This window comes from Mobula birostris, chromosome 2 (assembly GCF_030028105.1).
Source record: "Mobula birostris isolate sMobBir1 chromosome 2, sMobBir1.hap1, whole genome shotgun sequence".
In the NCBI taxonomy this organism is placed as follows: Eukaryota; Metazoa; Chordata; class Chondrichthyes; order Myliobatiformes; family Myliobatidae; genus Mobula; species Mobula birostris.
In genome coordinates this window covers 129,620,726-129,645,457 of record NC_092371.1, presented here as the reverse complement: position 1 = coordinate 129,645,457, position 24,732 = coordinate 129,620,726, and the positions used below count along the sequence as shown (strand labels likewise).

Genomic DNA, 24,732 nt, shown 5'->3' with positions numbered 1-24,732 from the left:
AACTTAAATTAAGTGATTTTTAAACTTGGATTGATGATCTTAGCTCCAAGGTCATTTATATATAGTAGGTCTGTACTAATATCTGTGCTATCATCTGCCCTGGGTGGGAATTGATGACACCTTCACATGGTTTTTGTTTTATATAAAACAGAAAGTTACAATGTATCACATATCTATGTAGCCTGTTAGACAAGTGAGAAGTTGCTGTCTTTGATAATTAAGTATAGGAGTGTATCACACACTGTGGGGAAAGGAATTAAGTGTGCAGCATGCAAATCTGTTGGGTCAGTGGTCTTGTGTAAATATAAATAAGGTGCAACAGGAAATGTCATTAGTAAATGGGACACTTAAAGGTCTGTGACATGAGCAGTTTATAAATTAATGTTACAGCAGGGGGCTCAATGTATTGGCAATCAGATCTCACAATCTGGCTGTGCTGGTTGGTCTCAGTCTGTCAAGCTGCTTAAAATCACTGAGGAGCCAAGAATTAGCCTGGAATCAGTTTATAAACAGCTTTGTGGGGGTTGTGAGCAATGGTGCAGTAGCAGCAGGATGCACCAGACTTTAAATGACAAGGGGTTTTGCAAAAGTTTCAAAGTTTGCTGATAGTATCATCTGTTCCCTGTACATTCTGCTGAAACTGTGAAATTTACTGCCTTCCTTCTACCTGCAGGCTTCTAAGAGCCAAGCTTAGTGTCAGCAATTCACATAATTAATCTGATAGATCTTGAATAAAAAGTCAGTATCAGCAATAATAACTAAAATTTGTAAATTGCTTTTTCCCTCCATAGATGCTGTCTGACCCACTGAGCTCCTGCAGGTTTTTGTGACCCGCTGAGCATAATGTGTGTGGACAGGGTTAGAGTGGGGAACTGAGGCCTTGGCTCAAGAGGCTTCAGCAAGAAGAGGCTGAAGCTAGATTGAATGTTCTGTCAAGTTTCTTTTTCTTTATTTTTACATAGATCAAGTAGACCATCGGTCAGTGGCCCCCAGGGTAGTGGTATGCTCCGTTTGCACCATGTGTGATGTCCCTGATGGCTACATCTGTGAGTTGCATCTGGTTGCAGCTTCCTTCAGACTGTGTTCGGGAGCTGGAGCTGGATGACCTACTGTTCATTCAGAGATAGGATCTACGAGGAGGCAGTCACACCTGTTGCACGAGGCAGGAAGCTGGGTGACTGTCAGGAGAAGAAAAGGGAATAGGCAGATGGTACAGCGTACCCCTGTGGCCATTCCCCTCAATAACAAGTATACTGCTTTGGAAACTACTGAGGGAGGTGACCTACCAGGGAAAGCTGCAGCAACCAGGTCTCTTGTACTTAGTCTGGCTCTATGGCTCAGTAGGGAAGGGGGGAGAAAGGAATGCTGTGGTGACAGGGGGTTCAGTAGTTAGGAGAGCGGACAGGGCAGTGATCTCTGACTGCTGTCCGTGTCATGCGCCAGTCAGGGTAAGGATAGGATGATAGACAGATGAATGTTTGGATGAAGAATTGGTGCAGTGTTGAAGACTTAAGATTTCTGGACCATTGTGTTCTCTTCTTTGGAAGGTATGACCTGTACAAAAGGAATGGTTACACCTGAACACAAGGTGGACCAAAGTCCATGTGGACAGGTTTGCTAGAGCTATTGGGAAGGATGTAGACGAGGTTGGCAGGGAGATGGGAACTAGACTGACAGGTCAGAGGATAGAGCAGTTGATGTAAAGTAGACACAACATGTAGAGGGACTGTGAAGAAGGATTGGCAGTGAATAGAGCATAAATATATGCAATCATTTGGGTGGGGTGAAATGTATGGACTTTAATGTGGGAAGTATCCGGAACAAAGGTGATGAACATAGAGTATGGGTCAGTAAATGGATCTACGAAATTCTGGCTATTACAGTGACTTGGTTGTCATAAGGGCCAGAATGGCTGCTGGATGTTTCAAAAGGGACAGGGAGCAGGGTAAAAGAGGTGAGAGTGATGTTAATAATCAGGAACATTATCACGCTGCAGTAGGGAGGACGTCATGGAGGGATCATCTGCTGAGTCAGAGTGGGTGTAAGTCAGAAACAGGAAGGGAGTAATCACTCCGTTGGGAGTATTCTATAGCCCCCCCACCCCCACCCCCACCCCCACTCCCCAATAGCAACTGAGACACGGAGGAGAAGATCAGTAGATAGGTTTTGGAAAGGTGTGAAAATAACCTGCGAAAGCGCGTGGACGTCAGCGAGTTAGACCAGCGGGAAGGATTTGAAAAGAAGACTGTTTTATAGACCGGGCATCAGAGTAGAGGGAGACAGAGTAGGAGGGCTTTGGCTCACCGGGGCTTCGGAGATAACGCGTCAAGGCGAGGTAAGTTACTTGTGAGGAATACCAACAGGAAATATGTGTGTGAAGCTGGTGTTCTGTTCTAGGTGTTAGATGTGGGAAGTCCGGGAGACTCCCAGCCTCCCGGAAGGTCACATCTGCATCAAGTGTGTCGAGCTGCAGCTCCTTAGAGACCAGGTTAAGGAACTAGAGACGCAGCTCGATGACCTTTGTCTGGTCAGGGAAAATGAGGAGGTGATAGAGAGGAACTATAGGCAGGTAGTCACACCAGGGCCTCAGGAGACAGATAAGTGGGTAACAGTCAGGAGAAGGAAGGGCAAGAGTCAGATACTAGAGAGTACCCCTTAACAATAAGTACTCCTGTTTGAGTACTGTTGGGGGGGAATGGCCTACCTGCGGGAAGCAACAGTGGCCGTGCCTCTGGCACGGTCTGGCACTGTGGCTTAGAAGGGTAGGGAAAGGAAGAGGATGGCAGCAGTGATAGGGGACTGAACGGTTAGGGGGTCAGACAGGTAATTCTATGCACACAGGAGAGAAACGCAAATGGTAGTTTACCTCCCAGGCGCCAGGGTCTGGGATGTTTCTGATCGTGTCCACGATATCCTGAAGTGCGAAGGTGAACAGCCAGAGGTCGTGGTACATATTGGTACCAACAACATAGGTAGGAAAAGGAAGGAGGTCCTGAAAACTGACTACATGGAATTAGGAAGGAAGTTGAGAGGCAGGGCTTCAAAGGTAGTAATCTTGAGATTACTACCTGTGCCACGTGGCAGTGAGTATAGGAATAGTGAGATGGAGGATAAATGTGTGGCTGAGAGATTGGAGCAGCCGGTAGGGATTCAGATTTCTGGATCATTGGAACCTCTTTTGGGGCAGGCATGATCTGTACAAAAAGGACAGGTTGCACTTGGATCCAAGGGGGACCAATATCCTGGCAGGGAGGTTTGCTAAGGCTATTGGGGAGAGTTTAAACTAGAATTGCTGGAGGTGGGAACCGAACTGAAGAGATGGAGGAAGGGGCGGTTGACTCACCAATCGAGAAAACTTGTAGACAGTGCGAGAGGGAGGATAAGCAGGTGATAAGAAATGCGCTCAAACCGATGGCTTGAGATGTGTCTATTTTAATGCAAGGAGTATCATGAACAAAGCGGATGAGCTTAGAGCGTGGATCAGTACTTGGAGCTATGATGTTGTGGCCATTACAGAGACTTGGATGGCTCAGGGGCAGGAATGGTTACTAGAGTGCCAGGCTTTAGATGTTTCAGAAAGGACAGGGAGGGTGGCAAAAGATGTGGGGGTGTGGCACTGCTGCTCAGAGATAGTGTCACAGCTACAGAAAAGGAGAAAGTCATGGAGGGATTGTCTACTGAGTCTCGTGGGTAGAAGTTGAAAACAGGAAGGGGTCAATAACTCTACTGGGTGTTTTTTTATAGACCACCCAATAATAACAGGGACATTGAGGAGCAGATAGGGAGACAGATTCTGGAAGGTGTAATAACAACAGGGTTGTCATGGTGGGAGATTTTAATTTCCCAAATATTAGATTATGAGAATACTCAGTCCTCTTTTATTGTCATTTAGAAATGCATACATGCATTAAGAAATGATAGAATGTTTCTCTGGAGTGATATCACAGAAAACAGGACAAACCAAAGACTAACACTGACAGAACCACATAATTATAACATATAGTTACGGCAGTGCAAAGCAATACCATAATTTGATGAAGAACAAACCATGGGCATGGTTTAAAAATAGTCTCAAAGTCCCCAAGTCGATCGATTCCCGAGTCCCCGATAGCGGTGGCAAAAGGGAGAAACTCCCTGCCATAAACCTCCAGGCACCGTCAACTTGCCGATGTCTTGGAAGCAGTGGACCACAGCTGACACTGAGTCCGTCCGTCCGAAGACTTCGAACCTCCAACCAGCCCCTCCGATACAGCCTCCCGAGCGCCATCCTTTGCCAAGCGCCTTCGACCTTGCCCCGGCCGCCGAAACAAGCAAAGCTGAGGATTCGGGGCCTTCTGCTCCGGAGATTCTGGTTGCCACACATTAGCAGCGGCAGCGAAGCGGGCATTTCAGAAGTTTTCCAGATGTTCCTCTGTACTCTCACATCCATCTGCATCAAATCAGAATTGTGCACGGTCCCCTACTAAAGATGAAGCCACACTCAGGTTGGAGGAACAACACCTTATATTCCGTCTGGTTAGCCTCCAACCTGATGGCATGAACATCGACTTCTCTAACTTCCGCTAATGCCCCACCTCCCCCTCGTACCCCATCTGTTACTTATTTTTATACACACATTCTTTCTCTCACTCTCCTTTTTCTCCCTCTGTCCCTCTGAATATACCCCTTGCCCATCCTCTGGGTCCCCCCCCCCTTGTCTTTCTTCCCGGACCTCCTGTCTCATGATCCTCTCGTATCCCTTTTGTCTATCACCTGTCCAGCTCTTGGCTCCATCCCTCCCCCTCCTGTCTTCTCCTATCATTTTGGATCTCCCCCTCCCCCTCCAACTTTCAAATCCCTTACTCACTCTTCCTTCAGTTAGTCCTGATGAAGGGTCTCAGCCTGAAACGTTGATTGCACCTCTTCCTAGAGATGCTGCCTGGCCTGCTGCGTTCACCAGCAACTTTTATGTGTGTTGCTTGAATTTCCAGCATCTGCAGATTTTCTGTTGTTTTCGGTCCCCTACTTGATGGATTACAGATATCATTCACCGGAGAAGCCGCACGCGCTGCCATCTTCTCCTCCTTGACTCGCATCTCTCTAGAGCAAGGGGTTTAGATGGGGTGGAGTTTGTTAGGTGTGTTCAGGAAGGTTTCCTGACACAATATGAGCATGTAGATATTAAGGAAGAGGATGCTGGAGCTTTTGGAAAGCATCAAGTTGGATAAGTCTCCGGGACCGGACAGGACGTACCCCAGGTTACTGTAGGAAGCGAGGGAGGAGGTTGCTGAGCCTCTGGCGATGAACTTTGCATCATCAATGAGGACGGGAGAGGTTCCAGATGATTGGAGGGTTGCGGATGTTGTCCCTTATTCAAGAAAGGGAGTCGAAATAGCCCAGGAAATTATAGGCCAGTGAGTCTTACTTCAGTGGTTGATAAGTTGATGGAGAAGATCCTGAGAGGCAAGATTTATGAACATTTAGAGAGGCATAATATGATTAGGAATAGTCAGCATGGCTTTGTCAAAGGCAGGTCGTGCCTTACGAGCTTGATTGAATTTTTTGAGGATGTGACTAAACACATTGATGAAGACAGAGCTGTAGATGTAGTGTATATGAATTTTAGCAAGGCATTTGACAAGGTACCCCATGCAAGGCTTATTGAGAAAGTAAGGAGGCATAGGATCCAAGGGGACAATGCTGTGTGGATCTAGAACGGGTTTGCAGGAGATCGATAGGATGCAAAACTGGCTGAGAAATGACAGATGGAGTTCAATCCAGATAAATGTGAGGTGGTTCATTTTAGTAAGTCAAATATGATGGCAGAATATAGTATTAATGGTAAGACTCTTGACAGTGTGAAGGATCAGAGGGATCTTGGGGTCCGAGTCCATAGGACAGTCAAAGCTGCTATGCAGGTTGACTCTGTGGTTAAGAAGGCATATGGTGCATTGGCCTTCTTCAACCGTGAGATTAAGTTTACGAGCCGAGAGGTAATGTTGCAGCTATGTGGGGCCCTGGTCAGACCCCACTTGGAGTGCCGTGCTCACTTCTGGTTGCCTCACTACAAGAAGGACGTGGAAACCATAGAAAGGGTGCAGAGGAAATTTAAAAGGATGTTGCCTGGATTGGGGACCATGCCTTATGAGAATAGGTTGAGTGAACTCAACCTTTTCTCCTTGGAGCGACAGAATGAGAGGTGACCTGATAGAGGTGGATAAGATGATGAGAGGCATTGATCGTGTGGAGAGTTGGAGGCTTTTTCCCAGGGCTGAAATAGCTAACACGAGAGGGCACAGTTTTAAGGTGCTTGGAAGTAGGTACAGAGGAGATGTCAGGGTAAGTTTTTTTTATGCAGAGTGGTGAGTGCGTGGAATGGGCTGCTGGTGACAGTGGTGGAGGCGGAAATGATAGGGTCTTTTAAGAGACTCCTGGATAGGTACATGGAGCTCAGAAAAACAGAGGGTTATGGGTAACCCTAGGTAATTTCTAAAGTAAGTACATGTTGGGCACAGCATTGTGGGCTGAAGGGCCTGTATTGTGCTATAGGTTTTCTGTGTTCTGTGTCTATAACAGGGTTGTTGTTGTGGGTGACTTCAACTTCCCTAACATTGATTGGCTGTTCCTTAGTGCAAAAGATTTAGATGGGGCAGAATTTGTCAATTGTGTCCAGGAAGGATGTCTGACACAATATGCAGAGAGGTCATGCTGAATTTAATACTAGCAATGAACCTGGTCAGGTGACAATCTCTCGATGGGTGAACATTTCGGAGACAGTGTTACCACAACTCTCAGACCTTTAGCATAGCCTGAGATTAGGGATAGGAGCAGACAGCCTGGGAAAGTATTTAATTGGGGAGGGGGAATTATGATGCTATTAAGGAAGAACTTTGGAGTGTAAATTGGGAATAAATGTTTTCAGGGAAATGTACAATGGAAATGTAGAGGTGGTTTAGGGAGCACTTGCATTGGGGTTCTAGATAGGTTTATCCCATTGAAGCAGGAAAGAAGGAAGCATGAAGGAACTGTTGTTGACGAGAAGTGGAACATCTATTCAAGAAAAGAAAGAAGCATACTTAAGGTTTAGGAAGCAAGGACCAGAGGGGGTTCTTGAGAGTTATAAAGTAGCCAGGAGAAACATTTACGGAAACATATTCTGATTTGCGATAGTCAGCATAGCTTTGTGAGTGTCAGGTCATGCCTCACATGCCTGATTGATGACTTGAGGAAGTAACAATAGAAATTGATGAAGGTAGAGTGGTGAATGTGTTTATGGATTTTCATAAGGCATTCAACAAGGTTCCCCATGGTAGGTTCATTCAGAATGTGCAATCAGGGAATCCAGGGAAACTTGGCTATGTAGATTCAGAATTGGCTTGCCCTCAGAAGGCAGAGGATGATAGTAGATGAAGCATATTCTGCCTGGAAGACCATGACTACTGGTGTTCCACGGAGATCTGTGCTGGGACCCCTGCTCTTTATGATTTTTATATGTGACTTTGATAAGGAAATGGAAGGGTGAGTTAATAATTTTGTGAATGACGCAAAGGTTGATGGTGTTGTAGATAATGTAGAAGGTTGTTTTAGATTACAACAGGACATTGATGGGATGCAGAGCTAGACTGAGAAGTGGCAGATAGAGTTCATTCCAGAGGAGTGTAAAATGATGCACTTTGGAAGGTTGAACACGAAACCAGAGTGCAAGGTTAGTGGCAGAATTTTTAGCAATGTGGAGGAATGAAGGGATCTTGAGATCGATGTCCATAAATCTCTCTAAATTAATATGCCTTTTGATAGGGTGGTTAAGAAGACATCTTTTTGTATTGGCTGTGATTAGTCAGGGGATTGAGTTCAAGAACCACAAGGTGATGTTGCAGCTCTCTAAAACTCTGGTTAGACCACACTTGGAGTATTGTGTACAATTCTATTCGCCTCATAATAGGAAGGATATGGAAGCTTTAGAGAGGGTGCAGAGGAGATTCACCAGGATGCTGCCTGGATTAGAGAGCATATCTTATGAAGAAAGGTTTTGTGAGCTAGGGCTTTACTCTGTGGAGCAAAGGATGAGGAGAGGTGACTTGATAGAAGGATACAAAATAGTAACACATGGATAGACTGAACAGCCAATGGCTTTTTGCTGGGGCTGCAACAGCTAATTGTATCAGAGATGACAATTTTCAGGTGATTCAAGGAAATTATTGGTGGGATATCAGAAGTAGGAGCATAACAGTAACAGTTGGCATGACGCTATTACAGCTCAGGGTGTTCTGGAGTTTGGGAGTTCAATTCTGTTGCTGTCTGAAAGGAGTTTGTACATTCGCATGAACAGTGTGAGTTTCCTCCAAGTGCTCTGGTTTCCTTCTACAGTCCAAAGACATGCTGGTTAGTAGGTTAACACGAGGAAATCTGCAGATGCGGATGTCTACTATAAGCCTACTGACTCTCACAGCTATCTGGACTATTCCTCTTCTCACCCTGTCTCTTGCAAAAATGCCATCCCCTTCTCGCAATTCCTCCGTCTCCGCCACTTCTGCTCTCAGGATAAGGCTTTTCATTCCAGGATGAGGGAGATGTCCTCCTTTTTTAAAGAAAGGGGCTTCCCTTCCTCCACCATCAACTCTGCTCTCAAACGCATCTCCCCCATTTCACGCACATCTGCTCTCACTCCATCCTCCCGCCACCCCACTAGGAATAGGGTTCCCCTGGCCCTCACCTACCACCCCACCAGCCTCCGGGTCCAACATATAATTCTGCGTAACTTCCGCCGCTTCCAACGGGATCCCGCCACTAAGCACATCTTTCCCTCCCCCCCCCCCCCCCGCTTTCCGCAGGGATCACTCCCTATGCGACTCCCTTGTCCATTCGTCCCACCCATCCCTTCCCACCGATCTCCCTCCTGGCACTTATCTTTGTAAGCAGAACAAGTGCTACACATGCCCTTACACTTCCTCCCTGACCACCATTCAGGGCCCCAGACAGTCCTTCCAGGTGAGGCAACACTTCACCTGTGAGTCGGCTGGGGTGATATACTGCATCCGGTGCTCCCAATGTGGCCTTCTATACATTGGTGAGACCCGGCACAGACTGGGAGATCATTTCGCTGAACACCTACGCTCTGTCCGCCAGAGAAAGCAGGATCTCCCAGTGGCCACACATTTTAATTCCACATCCCATTCCCATTCTGATATGTCTATCCATGGCCTCCTCTACTATAAAGATGAAGCCACACTCAGGTTGGAGGAACAACACCTTATATTCCGTCTGGGTAGCCTCCAACCTGATGGCATGAACATTGACTTCTCAAACTTCTGCTAATGCCCCACCTCCCCCTCGTACCCCATCCATTATTTATTTATATACACACATTCTTTTTTTCTCTCTTCTTTTTCTCCCTCTGTCCCTCTCACTATACTCCTTGCCCACCTCCTTCCTTTTCCTTCTCCCTGGGCTTCCTGTCCCATGATCCTCTCATGATCCTTTTGCCAATCACCTGTCCAGCTCTTGGCTCCATCCCTCCCCCTCCTGTCTTCTCCTATCATTTTGGATCCCCCCTCCCCCTCCAACTTTCTAATCTCTTACTAGCTCTTCCTTCAGTTAGTCCTGACGAAGGGTCTCGGCCCGAAATGTCGACTGTACCTCTTCCTAGAGATGCTGCGTTCACCAGCAACTTTTATGTGTGTTGCTGGTTAGTAGGTTAATTGGTCATTATAATTTTCCTGTGATTAGACTAATATTAAATAGCTGGTTGCTGGGCAATGCATCTCTTTGGGCTGGAAAGGCCTATTCCATGCTGTATCTCTAAATAAAAACAAATAATATGTAAATAAATAGGGCATGGAACGCACTGGCATGGGTGGTGGCAGAGGCAGGTACATCAGGGCCATTTATGAGACTCTTGGATAGGCTCGTGGATGATAAGAGAATAGAGGGCTATGTAGGAGGGAAGATTAAATTAATCTTGGAGTAGGTAAAAAGGTCAGCACAACATTGTGGGCTGATGGGCCTGTACTGTGCTATAGCCCGGTCTAGGTTGGTGTTAAAACTCATTTGGTTTGCCAACGTTTATTAGGGTAGGAAATCTGTAGTCTTGTCTAAAAAGGTCGACATGTTAATGTTCCAAGCAATAGTGGCAGCTAAACCGCACCTTTAATAGCCCACTAGAATGATCTAAGAAGCCATTTGATTTGAGGTGATTTGGGAAGGGGCCATAAATCTAGACCTGAATAAAGATTGTGCTCTGAGTATAGGAATGTTCCAGGCTCTAGGAAGAGCAGTTTGGTATCCCCCACTCGCAAACAGGGCTCTACTGGAGACTTCTGTCTCTTCTCATCCATTTCAGTCTGATTGGATAAAGGTTAGTTCACTCCTGAAGTCCAAATGTGAGTCAGAATGGTACCCAATTCGAAAACCATGGGTGCTATTTTCAGTTTGGATGGTGACCAATCGATTTTAGTGTTCTGTTTTAAAAGCTAGCCCATGATTCCCGCTGCAGATCACTGTCTAGGGGAAGTGTGTGAAACTGCAGCTGAAACTGGAACAACACCGGCTATGATGTCCACGTTAAATAGCACATCACTAATTTTCTTTATGGGTTGTGGCAATCCAATATTTCCGTGTTTGTGTCGGAAGGCTTGCTGCATTTGGCTGTTCTTATGAAATGTTCAATCTATTTAGCCAACAAGAAGCACAAAGAGGAGCCGATTCTTCAATGAAGAGGACGAGAGGCAACTACAGAACACCAAGTCTCCCAAGAGGAACCAACGTATTGCCATGCATCCTCAGGTGGGACCTCTTTTGCTTTAAATAAATTTTCGTTTTGTAACAGATTGATGCTGTTTCAAAATCAGCCACGCAATTTACGGGTAAGAGGCACCTTGTCTTGGTTTAAAGGCTACTTGCTGGCTTTTTTCCAATAGCCTATCAGCCTTAAAGAAGTTTGTCAATCCTCCTGCCTCTCCATCCCTGTTTAGCAAGTGACTCTTCTCTGTCATTCTCCAGAGAGGTGTATCTGTTAACATGCTGACAAAATGCTCTCAAATAGGACAGTGTAAGATAAATGATGACAGATTTTGAGTGCTCCCTGTTCTTACCAAAGGATGGGACCCTGTGAAGTCATGATAGAAAAACCTAAAATCCATGATCTTCTCATCCAAGTGAACAGCTCTTACCAGGATGTAGCACTGAGCCTGACAAATAGTTTTGGGAGGAACCTTGATCTCATCTTCAGTATCAGAGGCTGAAAGTGCCTAGTCAAGTCCTATCAGCTTTGAAAGGTACTGAACCAAGGGACTTTCTACGATATGGAACATTGCTAAATGCTAATTAAGCCACAACTGGGCAAGAGGGCACTAGTTCACTCTGACAGCAGACACTGAAAGAGTGATAGTATAGTAGAATGTTCTGTGACCACCACAGGCAAGAGGAGGCATTGAACCCAAAGGATTCAGCTCAATTAACCGATCCTAAATTTTTGAAGAGATTTTTTTTGGAAGAACTGACTATAGTTAGGCAGGTCATCCATTCTTGTCCATTATACTAAAGATTTTACCATGAAGATCTGCCGCTCTCGCCAATAACATCCCACAGACACTGCATCTGCATGGCCTCCCTTTCCTGTGGTTGACTGCTTGCTTTTGAAGCTAATTCTTAGCTATTTTAAGATCTCCATTCCTTGTAAGAGAAACCTTGGTGTAAAACAGAGGGACACTTAGCAATTCAGATGTCAGTGACAACATGGACATCCTTGGACAGCTGGAGTTTTGGGGCTGGGCTAGACCATATGTGGGTGTCGGATTCAAGCTTTCTCAACAGTATGCAAACTTACGTTTTTGGACTCTTTCACCATTTGCAATGCTCTGTACTCTCTCAACAGAAATTTTCAGCGACCTTGGCAACACCAGACAAGAAGGTAGCCCAGAAGATTGGGTTACGTCTACGGAATCTATTGAAGCTGCCTAAGGCACACAAGTGGTGCATCTATGAGTGGTTTTACTCAAACATTGACAAGTATGCTTTTTCAGACTCTCTAAACTCTGTCTACAAGCTCTGGGTTCCTCACCTTTTGTGTATGTGTGTAAATCCTGGTCTGTTCCATTTCCTAGGCCACTTTTCGAGGGGGATAATGATTTCTGTGTATGCCTGAAGGAGTCCTTTCCAAATCTAAAAACCAGGAAGCTAACCAGAGTGGAGTGGGGGAAGATCAGGAGGTTAATGGGGAAACCAAGGCGGTAAGTGCTGCGGAGGGAGGCAGAGATCTGTATACAGTGCTTCTGTCATTAGGAAGGTCAAGGCAAGGGGTGAAATTGGATTTTATCTTTGGGTTGTCAGGAGTAAACTAAAGCAGCTGGTTTATTGAAAACATCAACAGGGTGACTCAATTAACCCCCCCCCCTCCCGATGGGTGACTTGCCATCTCAGTTACATGGTGTAAAGTTGCTGCCTATCAGTAATAAATTAAGTCCTGCTACATCATTCAAGTCACTGGGATGATAAGAAGATGGATTTGTTTGTTGTAGTCATTGGTTGTGCTAAACTTCATTAGAAAAAGGCAAAATATTTTGCCATAAGCAGGGGGCAAGTATATTGCACCCAGCCAGGGTCACGAAGCATGTGATGACATGGTTGCCATTGCTTCTGTGTAGATTCATCAGCTCTTTATTTTCCCATTGGCTTGTGCTGAGGCAACTGTGTTGGAAGTACCGAGGCAGTCACTTCTGAAGCTTTCCTAGAACAATCCAAAACCACTTCATGTGCCTACTTGACGAACTGCACTCTCCATGGGAAAGCATCTGGATATTTCACCCTCAGCCCATCCCAACAAGCATGCAGCAATGTCCCCAGCAGCCCCACCGCACCACTCTAAATTAAAGCCACTGCCTTAATTTGTCTGCATTGCAGAGACAAACAACAGTAAAGACATGAGTTAAAAGCACTGAGGGAAGAACAATACACTAGATACCACCAATATAGAAATGACAGATGAAAAGATCTAGAATAGATGTAAGCTGGACTCTTGTATTAACCACTGAGTTACTTATTCACTGTGGACTTAGATTCTCTTGGCACTCTGTGCTCTAGTTATTGGAAAACAAAACAGCATACTGTAAAAAATGCAAGTTTTTATTTCATTGTTATGGCAACCCACATGAGGTCACATTCAATAGCCTGTTGATTACTGTCATTGAGTTAGAGACACAGTCTCTACGGTTGTAACACTTTATCCTGTGTTGCAGCTGTTCAGCGGCTTTCTTTGCAGAAGAGCGGTCTGCTTTGCAACACAAGCGACAGAAGATCCGACTCCTGCAGCAGAGGAAAGTGACAGAGCTCTCCCAGTACAAAGACCTCCCAGATGAAATCCCATTACCGCTAGTTATAGGGACAAAAGTTACCGGTAAGTCCATTCCCAGAGACTAATATTCCAGTTGCAAAGCCAGTTCAGCAGCTACAGTGTTGTAAGCATAGATAATGTTTTTATCCCTGCTTCTCCATTTACCAAGGTGTTATTTTTAGGATAGAGAGTTTCACTTGTGAGCAGATATTGGAAAGATTGGATTTATTTTCCTTGATGTAGAAGTCATTGAGGAAGGACTTGTAGAAATATAATAAATTATGAAGGTGATTTGGTTTATTGTCATATGTACCAAGGTACAATGAAAATATTTTGTGTGCCATCCGTACTGATCATTTCAGCACAGCAGTGCATTGAGACAGTACGAGGGAAAACAATAACACAATGCAGAATAGATAGATAGATAGATAGACAGATATATTTTATTGATCCCGAGGGAAATTGGATTTCATTACAGCCGCACCAACCAAGAATAGAGCATAAATATAGCAATACAAAAAACCACAAACAATCAAACAACAAAATGCAAACTATGCCAGATAGAAATAAGTTCAAGACCAGCCTACTGGCTCAGGGTGTCTGACCCTCCACGGGAGGAGCTGCAAAGTTCGATGGCCAGAGGCAGGAACAACCTCCCGTGATGCCCAGTGTTGTATCTCGGTGGAATATGGCTGGGGTCCATCAGCAAAAGGTTCAATATCTGGTCTACAAACACGTTCCTCGATCGTAATATGACCTGGATTGCACCATCTGTTGTTAACCAGAGCAGTAAGCCCCCAACTCCTTTACGCTTACCGCTCTCAGTGCACTTCCGGTCAGCCCGAATGGTCTGGAAGCCGTCCATGGAGAAGTTTTGATCGGGTATGTCCTCGTGCAGCCCCGTTCCAGTAAAACACATAACACTGCACTCCCGAAATGTTCTCTGACGCCTGGCTAGCGCCGTGAACGCGTCCATTTTATTACCCACCGAACTCCTCTTCTCCATAAGTCTCTGTTGTCTCGACCCGGTCCTCTTTCCTCGACTTTGTGATCCCCCTCTGCATCCTCTGTGTGTTTTCCTCCAGATTTCAGCAGGGGTGTCCGCTGCTCTGCTCGCTAAACCGGCCGGCATCAGTGCAATCAGCTGGTCCCTGGAATAAACAATGCGACCATGCTTCTGCCCCGCTAATGAGACGTGTCTGAATGTAACTATTTCCAGCGCTAAAAACCCAAATAAAACTCTCTCTACCAGCATGTTAGAGAGGGTGCAGCTTCAACATGTTACCGTGCAAAAAAAAAAACAAAAAATAACGTAAGTTAAAAAGTAAGAAGAAAAAAGTAAGAATACTTGTCGGAACGGCTGTAACAGGCTGCATGCATGACCGGCGCATGCGCACTTGGAAGTATTAGTTACAAAGCGTGTGCATTGGAGGTAGACAACAAGATACAAAGCCATAACAAAGTAGATTGCATGGTCAACAGTCAATCTTATTGAACATGGGGATGGTTCAATAGTCTTACAACAGCAGGGTAGAAGCTGTCTTGAGCTTGATGGAAGTGCCTTCAGAGTTTTGTATCTTTGGTCTGATGGAGGGTACTGAGGAGGGGGGTTGAAGAGAAAATGTATAGGAGAGAATAGGAAACATTTCCCCACAGTAGAGGTGTCTAAAAATAGAGAACATAAGTCCATGGCCCTTTTCAAGTCCAGCCACAAATCCTCAATTAGATTGAGGTCTGGTCTCTAACTTGGCCATCCAGGACATTAACTTTATTGTATTTAATCCATTCTTGTGTAGCTTTGGCTTAATGCTTAGGGCCATTGTCTTGCTGGAAAACAAACCTTCTCCCAAGTCACAGTTCTCATACAAACTGCATCAGGTTTGCTTCCGGGATTTCCCTGTTTTTTACTGCATTCATTTTACCCTCTACCTTCACAAGCCTTCCAGGGCCTGCTGCAGTGAAGCATCCCCACAGCATGATGCAGCCACTACCGTGCTTCACAGTAGGGATGGTGTGTTTTTTTGCTGATGTGTGGTTTTAGGCTTTACCAAACATAGTGTTTAGTCTGATGGCCAGACCTCAATTTTGTTTTCATCAGCCCAAGAACCTTCTTCCAGCTGACTTCAAGTTCTCCCACATGCCTTCTTGCAAACTCTGGCTGAGATTTCATGCCAGTTTTTTTTTCAACAGTGGCTTTCTCTTTGCCACTTTCCCATAAAGCTGCGACTGGTGAAGCACCTGGGCAACAGTTATATGCCCAGTCTCTCCCCATTTCGACCACTGAAGCTTATAACTCCAGTTGTCATAGGTCTCTTGGTACCCTCCCTCACTTGTCCCCTTCTTGCGCGGTCAATAGTTTTTGAGGATGGCCTGCTGTGGGCAGATTTACAGCATTGCCATATTCTTTCCATTTCTTGATGATTGACTTTACTCCAGGGGATATTCACTGACTTGGAAATTTTCTTGTATCCATCTCCTGACTTGTGGTTTTCAATAAACCTTTCGCGGACTTGCTCGGAGTATCCTTTTGTCTTCACGGTGTAGTTTTTTTGGGACATTAACTCACCAGTAGTTGGCCTTTCGATTTTTACGACAATCAATTGAAACACCTTGACTGCACAGAGCTGTCCAAAAACAGATCTCCATTTAATTAATTTTGTGACTTCTAAACCCAATTGGCTGCACCAGTGGCAAGTATGACATTGTGGCCATCTCTGAAACTTGGGTTGAATGTCCAAGTTTATATGCTGTATCGGAAAGTTAGATTAATAGGCAGAGGGGGTGGAGTGGCCCTGTGTATAAGAAATAATAAATTATTAGAGATGACATAGGATCAGAAGGTGTAGAGTCTCTATGGGTGGAGTTAAGAAATGGCAAGGATAAAAGGACCCTAATGGCAGTTATATACAGGCCTCCAAACAGCAGCCGGGATGTGGATTGCAAATTACAGCAGGAGATAAAAAAGGCATGTCAGAAGGGCAATGTTATGATAATTGTTGGGGATTTTAACATGAAAGTGGATTGGGAAAACCAGGCCAGTACTGGACCTCAAGAAAGAGAATTTGTAGAATGACTAAGGGAAGGCTTTTTAGAACAGCTTGTTGTTGAGCCCACTAGGGGATCAGCTGTTCTGGATTGGGTGTTGTGCAATGATCCAGAGGTGATAAGAGAGTTTAAGGTTAAGGGACCCTTAGAGAACAGTGATCACAATATGATAGAGTTCACTTTGAAATTTGAGAAGGAGAAACTAAATTCCAATGTGTCAGTATTTTAGTGGAATAAAGGAAATTACAATTGCATGAGTGGGGAACTGGCCAAGGTTGACTGGAAAGGGACACTAGCAGGAAGGACAACAGTGCAGCAATGGCTGGAATTTCTGTGAAAAGTAAGGGAAGTCCAAATAAGAAGAAATTTCGAATGGAAGAAGGACACTACCGTGTCTGACAAGTGAAGTCAGAGCCAAAGTAAAAGCAAGAGAGAGGGCATACAAGGAAACCAAAGTTAGTGGGAAGATAGAGGATTGGGAAGCTTTTAAAAACTTGCAGAAGGAAACTAAGGAAGTCATTAGGAAGGAAAAGATGAATTATGAAAGGAAGCTGGTGACTAATATTAAAGAAGATACTATAAGCTTTTTTAAGTATATAAAAGAGAGTTGAGGGTAGATATAGGACCAATAGAAAATGACGCTGGAGATATTTTAATCAGAGATGGCAGAGGAATTTAATGTGTATTTTGCATCACAGTGGAAGACATCTGCTGTATACCGGACGTTCAAGAGTGTCAGGGAAGTGAAGTATGTGCAGTGAAATTTACGACTGAGAAGGTATTCAGGAAGCTTAAGGGTCTGAGGGTGGATAAATCTCCTGGACCAGATGGAATGCACCCTCGGGTTCTGAAGGAAGTAGCTCGAGAGATTGCGGAGGCATTAGCAATGATCTTTCAAGAATCAATAGAGTCTAGCATTGTACCGGATGACTGGAAAATTGCAAATGTTACTCTGCTATTTAAGAAGGGTGGGAGGCAGCAGAGAGGAAACTATAAACCTGTTAGCCTGACATCAGTGGTTGGGAAGTCGTTGGAATCAATTGTTAGGGATAAGATTACGGAATACCTGGAGGCACATGACAAGATAGGCCAAAGCCAGCATGGTTTCCTGAAAGGAAAATCCTGCCTGACTAACCTACTGCAATTTTTTTGAGGAAATTACAAGCAGGGTAGATGAAGGAGATGCAGTAGATGTGGTATACTTGGGTTTTCAAAAGGCTTTTGACAAGGTGCTGTACATGAGGCTGCTTAGCAAGATAAGAGCCCCTGGAATTACAGGGAAGTTACTAGCATGGGTGGAGCATTGGCTGATCGGCAGAGAGTGAGAATAAAGGGATTCTATTGTGGCTGGCTGCCGGTTACCAATGGAGTTCCACAGTGGTCGGTGTTGAGACCGCTGCTTTTTACGATGTATGTCAATGATTTGGACTATGCGATTAATGGATTTGTGGCTAAACTTTTCGATGATGCCTGAGGTAGGTGGAGGAGCGGGTAGTGTTGAGGAAACAGACCCTGCAGAGAGACTTAGATAGTTTAGGGGAATGGGCAGAGAAGTGGCAAATGAAGTAACATGTTGGGAAGTGTACGGTGGAAGAAATAAATGGGCGGACTATTATTTAGGTGGGGAGAGAATTCAAAATGCAGAGATGCAAAGGGACTTGGGAGTCCTTGTGCAGGATACCCTAAAGGTTAACCTCCAGGTTGGGTCGGTGGTGAAGAAGGCAAATGCAATGTTGGCATTAATTTCTAGAGGTATAGAATATAAGAACAGGGATGTGATGTTGAGACTCTATAAGGCACTCATGACAGCACATTTGGAGTATTGTGTGCAGTTTTGGGCTCCTTATTTTAGAAAGGATATACTGGCATTTTTTTCTCCCCTGATTTATTTGATGGGAATGTGATTTATTTAATGGGAATCAAAGTTGGCGGTGAAAACATCAATAATTTCAGATATGCAGATGACACTGTGTTAATTGCAAGTACGGAGAAAGAACTACAAGACTTAATTGATATAATTGTTGAAGAAAGTGCAAAAATGGGTCTATCTATCAATTGCAAACAGACAATGTATGGTGATATCCAAAAAGAAGGAGAATCCTATCTGCAGGCTGAGAATAAATGGGGAAGACATAAAACAAGTACAGAATTTTTGCTACTTAGGAAGCTGGGTGACATCAGATGACAGGTGCGACATGGACATCAAAAGAAGAATAGGGATGGCAAAAGACACCTTTACGAGAATGAAGAGTATACTGAACAATACTAAATTAGGCATGACAACCCGCCTCAGAGTACTGAAATGTTACGTTTATCCGGTTATGTTATATGGCTCAGAATGTTGGACAATATCTAGTAACATGAGGAAGCGAATTGTAGCAGCAGAGATGTGGTTTTTGAGGAGCATGCAAAGAATATCAAGGGCGAAACGAATATCTAACGAGGGCGTCATGAACGGAGCAAACGCAAAAAGAGAAATAATGTATGAGATCATGAAAAGGCAACGTATCTTCATTGGACATGTGATTAGGAAAGAGTTAGAATGCACGGTAATTATGGGAAAGATTGAAGGGAAGAAAGCAAGAGGAAGACAAAGACAAATGATGGAGGCAGCAGCCAGAGAACTGGAAATGAATACCAATGAACTGATCCACTTGACCCGAAACAGGAGTGTGTGGGCCATGGCAGTCAAAGCTCAAACTGGGCATGGCACCTGATGATGATGATGACTGACTTTGGAGAGGGTTCAGAGAAGATTCACAAGAATGATTCCAGGAATGAAAGGGTTACTGTATGAGGAACGTCTGGCAGCTCTTGGGCTGTATTCCCTGAAGTTCAGGAGAATGAGGGGGGGATCTCACAGAAACATTCCGAATGTTAAAAGACCTGAACAGATTAGATATGGAAAAGTGATTTCCCATGGTAGGGGAGTCTAGGTCAAGAGGGCACGACTTCAGGATTGAAGGACGTCCATTTAGAACAGAGATGTGGAGAAATTACTTTAGTGAGAGGGTGATAAATCTGTGGAATTTGTTGCCACAAGCAACTGTGGAGGCCAAGTCATAGGGTGCATTTAAGGCGGAGATAGATAGGTTCTTGATTAGCCAGGGCATCAAATGTTATGGGGTGAAGGCACGGCAGTGGGGATGACTGGAAGAATTGGATCAGCCCATGATTGAATGGCGGAGCAGACTTGATGAGCCAAATGGCCTACTTCTGCTCCTATATCTTATGGTCATGAACTGCTTGCTTCAGGTCCTTCCACAACATTTCAATAGGTTTAAGGCCAGGACTTTGACTCAGCCATTCCAAAACATGAATTTTCTTCTTTTGAACATTTTGTTGTTGATTTACTCTTCTCTTTTGGATAATTGTCTTGTTGCATCATCCAACTTCTATTAAGCTTCAGGTGACAGACTGCTACCCTGTCATTCTCCTGTAAAATGTCTTGATGCAATTTTGAATTCATTGTCCCCTCAATGAATGCAAGCTGTCCAGGCCCTGAAGCAACAAAACAGCCCCAAACCATGATGCTCCTTCCCCATACTTCACAGTTGAGATGAGGTTTTAGTGTTAGTGTGCAGTGCCCTTTTTCCTCCAAGCATAGAAATGTACATTTCTGCCAAAATGTTCAACTTTTGACTCATCTGTCCATAAAACATTATCCAGAAATATTGTGGATCTTGCGTTGTGGTTCTTTACAAACTTGAAATGTGCAGCAAACTGTTTTTTTAGAGAGCAGCAGTTTCCTCTGTGGTGTCCTTCCATGAACACCATTCTTGTTCAGTGTTTTTCTTATAGTGGACACATGAACAGAGACTTTAGCAAGTTCTAGAGATTTCGGCAGGTGTTTTCCTATTACCCCTGGGTTCTTTTTCACCTCCTTCAGCATTGCATGTTGTGCTCTTGGTGTGATTGTTACAGGATGCCTACTCCTGGAGAGAGTAGCAACAGTACAGAGTTTCTTCCATTTGTAGACAGTTTCTCTTACTGTGGGCTGATGAACACTCAGATCTTTAGAAATGCTTTTGTAACCTTTTCCAGCTTCATACATCCCTACAGTTCTTCCAAGGTCCTCTGAAAATTGTTTTGGCTAAGGCATGGTGCACATAAACAGATCTTTCTTGAGAAGAGCTGGCTCCGTCTTTGTGCCTTTTATATAGGGCAGGGCACCTCTACAACCCACACCTCCAGTCTCATTTCATTGATTGAAACACCTGACTCCAAATAGCTTTTGTAGAAGGCATTACCCAGAGGTTCATATACTTTTTCCAACAAATACATGTATTATTAGGTCATATTTTTTCCTCAATAAATAGATTAACAAGTATAATGTTTTTGTGTTATAAATTTAATTGGGTTCTCTTTATCTAGTTTTATGATATGTGATCTGATCACATTTTAGGTCATATTTATGCTGAAATAGAGAAAATTCTACAGGGTTCACAAACTTTCTAGCACCACTGTATTACTACTTCAAATATTAGCCATTTTTGTTTCATTTCTTTTAAATATAGTTTCCTGTTTTGTCATAGCCATGTGCCTTTGTAGCTTGCTTTATTCAGAGGTTTCAGATTCATTTAAATCACATTAAGTTTTTATATGAAGTTTTGTTATATTATGATCTTTATTCCTAAAAGTCTAGATCCTCAATTAACCTTTTCCCTTTAGCCATGCTTTATCTAAAGAATTCTGATTCCAGATTGATTGCTTAGTTCGGTGTTTCTGAAAGATATCCATTATACACTTCAGGAATTCCTTTTATCCACGATTACTGCCCTTTAGTTTGCCCAGTCTGTTGTTTTTAAATCCTTCATGATTGTGTGATCATTATACAATTTGATCTGCACCTCTGATTACCGCTATTTAGAGGGCTATATAAATCACCCAACAGTGTATGAAAATAAAACTATTGATATTGTTCAGAAAGTGTCAAAGATGATTGACGAGGGTGGGACAGTGAATGTTGTCTACATAGACCGGTCCAAAAAAATTTAAGTCACACAGGATCCATGGTAAGTTGGTAAATTGGATCTTAAATTGTGTTGGCCAAAAAGACAGAGAAAATAATGGTTCAGGCTTTTTTTTCCTCTAGCTAGAGGTTTGTGACCTGTGATGTTCTACACTGACAGCGCTGGAACCCCTGTCTGTGATATATAGTAAAGACTTGGATGAAAGTGTACAGTAAGTGATAATCAACTGGCTGGAGTGTGAGGGGTGTATCCAACCACACAGTTCATCAGTTTGAAATACCTATTAGTTTCAAGAAAGCTTCAGTCATACTGGCGCCCAAGAGGAACGTGGTAACTTGCTGCACTATCGTTCAGTTGCACTTATGTCCACTGCGATGAAGTGCTTCAAGAGTTTGGTCATGAAGCATATCAACTGCTGCCTGAATAGGGACTTGGATCTGCTCCAATTTGCCTACCATCACAACAGGTCAATAGCAGATAGTAGAAACCATAGAAAAACTACAGCACAGAAACAGGCCTTTTGGCTCTTCTTGGCTGTGCCGAACCATTTTCTGCCTAGTCCCACTGACCTGGACACAGACTATATCCCTCCATACACCTCCCATCCATGTATCTGTCCAATTTATTCTTAAATGTTAAAAAAGAACCCACATTTAACACCTCGTGTAGCGTAGATGAAATTACCAGAGAAACAGAGTCACTGGTAGATACAAAGCAGCTTTTTTTATTCGACACAACAAGCAGGCATCATACAGATGGAGACGCTTTTGGTAGGAAGGTCTGCTAGCCCAATGTGGGCTCGATATTTATATGTTAAACACAAAGGCAATTGCTACTTAAAAAGTTATAGACAATGCATAGACAATGCTTCCTATTGAAGCTATATACAAAATATCACACCCCCTAACTCCATCCTTTCCTTCCAACACCAACATGTCTGGGTTGGTATCCACAGCCTTTAGGAATGCAATTAAATCCGCAATACATTTATTTGGCATTTTACGTGCTAACATAGAAGACAATTAACATTTATAATGTATAGATAATACTGTCTTCGACACTACAGCATCAGGTCAAACTACAGTGCCAGAAGCATCTAGTATTCATGCCTTTTTAGGAAGTGCATTGTTGTGGACTCAATCCACAGTACTTTGTCAAATAGAAGTCTGGTGGCCAAAGTCATTTAAGTGTAAACAAATCATCTACCCAAAAAAACTCACTCTAACAATGCCATTTAGTTGGCTTTTCACTCAGCTCTGGAACACTGGACAGTGAAGATCCATACATAAAGATGCTCTTCATTGACTGCAACTCAGCACTTAATACTATCATCCCCTTGAAACTCATCACTAAGCTGAAAGACCTGGGGTGATACCTTCCTGTGCAACTGGATCCATGAATTCCTCACTGGCAGACCCCAGTCAGTACGGATTGGCAACAGCATTTCTGCCACAGTCACCATCAACAGAGGTGCACTACAAGACCATATGCTTAGCCCTCTGCTTTACTCACTTTATACCTAAGATTGTATGGCTAAGGACAGCTCCAAGGCATATCCAAGTTTGCTGATGTTAGTCAAACCAAAGGTAGCGACAAATGGGCAAAGAGATTGAATTCTGATCAAGTAGTGTCACAGCAACAGCCTCTCACTCGACATCAGCAAAACCAGCTGCAGGAGGAGGAAGCTGGAGATCCATTAGCCAGTTCTCATTAGGAGATAAGAGCTGGAGAGAGTCAGTAGCTTTAAATTCCTTGATGTTAACATCTCAGAAGATTTGTCCTGCAACCAGCATGTAAGCGCCATCATAAAGAAAGCATGACAGCACCTCTACTTTCTTAGAAGTTTGCGTGGATTTGGCATGTCACCAAAAACTTTGACAAATTTGTATAGATGCATAGTTGAGAGTATCTCAACTGCTTGCATTATGACCTGGTATGGAAACAGCAATGCCAAATAATGGAAAAGACTACAGAAAGTGCTGGGTACAGCCCAGTCCATTACAGACAAAGACTTCTCCATCACTGCATACATGTATCTGGGGCCACAAGAAAGCAGCATCCATAATTATCAAAGACTCCAGCATCTAGGCCATGCTCTCTCCTTGCTATTCCCATTGGGCAGGAGGTACTGAAGCCTCAGGTCTCATACCACTAGATTCAGGAACAAGTTATTGCCCTAATGCTAAATTTACTTTGATCATTGACCTTTGTAGGTGGTCTCTTTAATAAGTTTTAAGATGACGCAAATTGATGGAGTAGTGGCTGAGGAGGATGATTGTCAGAACATACAGCAAGATATTGAACAGTTGAAAATTTGGCTAAAGAAATGGCAGGTGAAGTTTAATCCTGACAAGATGTAAGGTGAAGCATTTTGGTGAGTTAAATGCAAAAAGAAAGTATTCAGTAATGGCAGGACCCTAAGGAGCATTCATATCCAAAAGATCGAGTGGAAGTTCATAGCTGCCTGAAAGTAGCAAGACAAATGGTAGGATGATAAAGAAAGGTGTACATCATGTTAGCCTTCATTGGCCAGAGTGTTTAGTATATAACTTGACGAGTTATGCTGCAGCTGTATAAAACCTGAAAGTACATACTGTCAGTCTCAAGGACAGCTTCAATCCTGCTATTGTGGGACTGTTGAACAGCTCCCTGTGTGAGAGGATGAACTCTTGACTTCACAATCGACCTTGTTCTGACCTTGCATTTTATTGTCAGCCTGCACTGCATTTTCTCTGTACCTATTACACTTTACTCCACATTCTGTTGTCATTTTTCCTTGTACTTCCACAATGTACTGATGTGATGAAGTGATCTGTATGGATGGCAAGCAAAACAAAGTTTCTGTTTGTGCATGTCACAATGATAAAACCAATTTCCAATACTTGGGTAAGGCACATTTGGAGTATTGTGTGCAATTTTGGTCAACACACTATTAAAATGATGTGGAGGCTTTGTAAAGAGGGTGTAAAATAAGTTTGCTAAGACATTGCTTGGATTGGAGAGGTTTTATTTAGGTAAAAGGAGAGGTTGGACAACTTGGATTGTTTTCTCTGGAATGTCAGAGGCTGAAAGGTGATGAAGAGAAGTATATAAAATTTTGAAAGACATACATAGGGTAAGTAGTCTTTTCCATGATGGAAAAATCAAATACTAGAAGGCATACCTTTAAAATGAGAGGGGGAAAGTTTATAGGAGATTTGTGAGGTAATTTTTTTACACAGAGTGGTAGGTGCCTAGAACAAGGTGGTTAAAGGAGAGACAAAGGTGATGTTGAGGAAGTAATTAGATACACGTATAAACAGATAGGGAATAGAGAGGAAGTGCAGGCAGGCAGGATTAGTTTAAACAAGTATCATGGTTGGCGCAGACGTGGTGGGCTGTTCCTATACTGTTCTGTATAGTAGCCTC

General features: G+C 43.7%; 1 protein-coding gene across 1 annotated transcript in view; it reads left to right on the top strand.

Moving 5' to 3' along the window:
- lin9 (lin-9 DREAM MuvB core complex component) overlaps positions 1 to 24,732 on the top strand; it is a 183,983-nt gene that overhangs the window by 119,967 nt on the left and 39,284 nt on the right. Inside the window, exons 4-7 of the mRNA XM_072248075.1 lie at positions 10,654 to 10,761; positions 11,852 to 11,985; positions 12,081 to 12,206; positions 13,212 to 13,369. Of these exons, the coding sequence (XP_072104176.1) occupies positions 10,654 to 10,761; positions 11,852 to 11,985; positions 12,081 to 12,206; positions 13,212 to 13,369 (526 nt within the window). The remainder of the gene's footprint in view (positions 1 to 10,653; positions 10,762 to 11,851; positions 11,986 to 12,080; positions 12,207 to 13,211; positions 13,370 to 24,732) is intronic.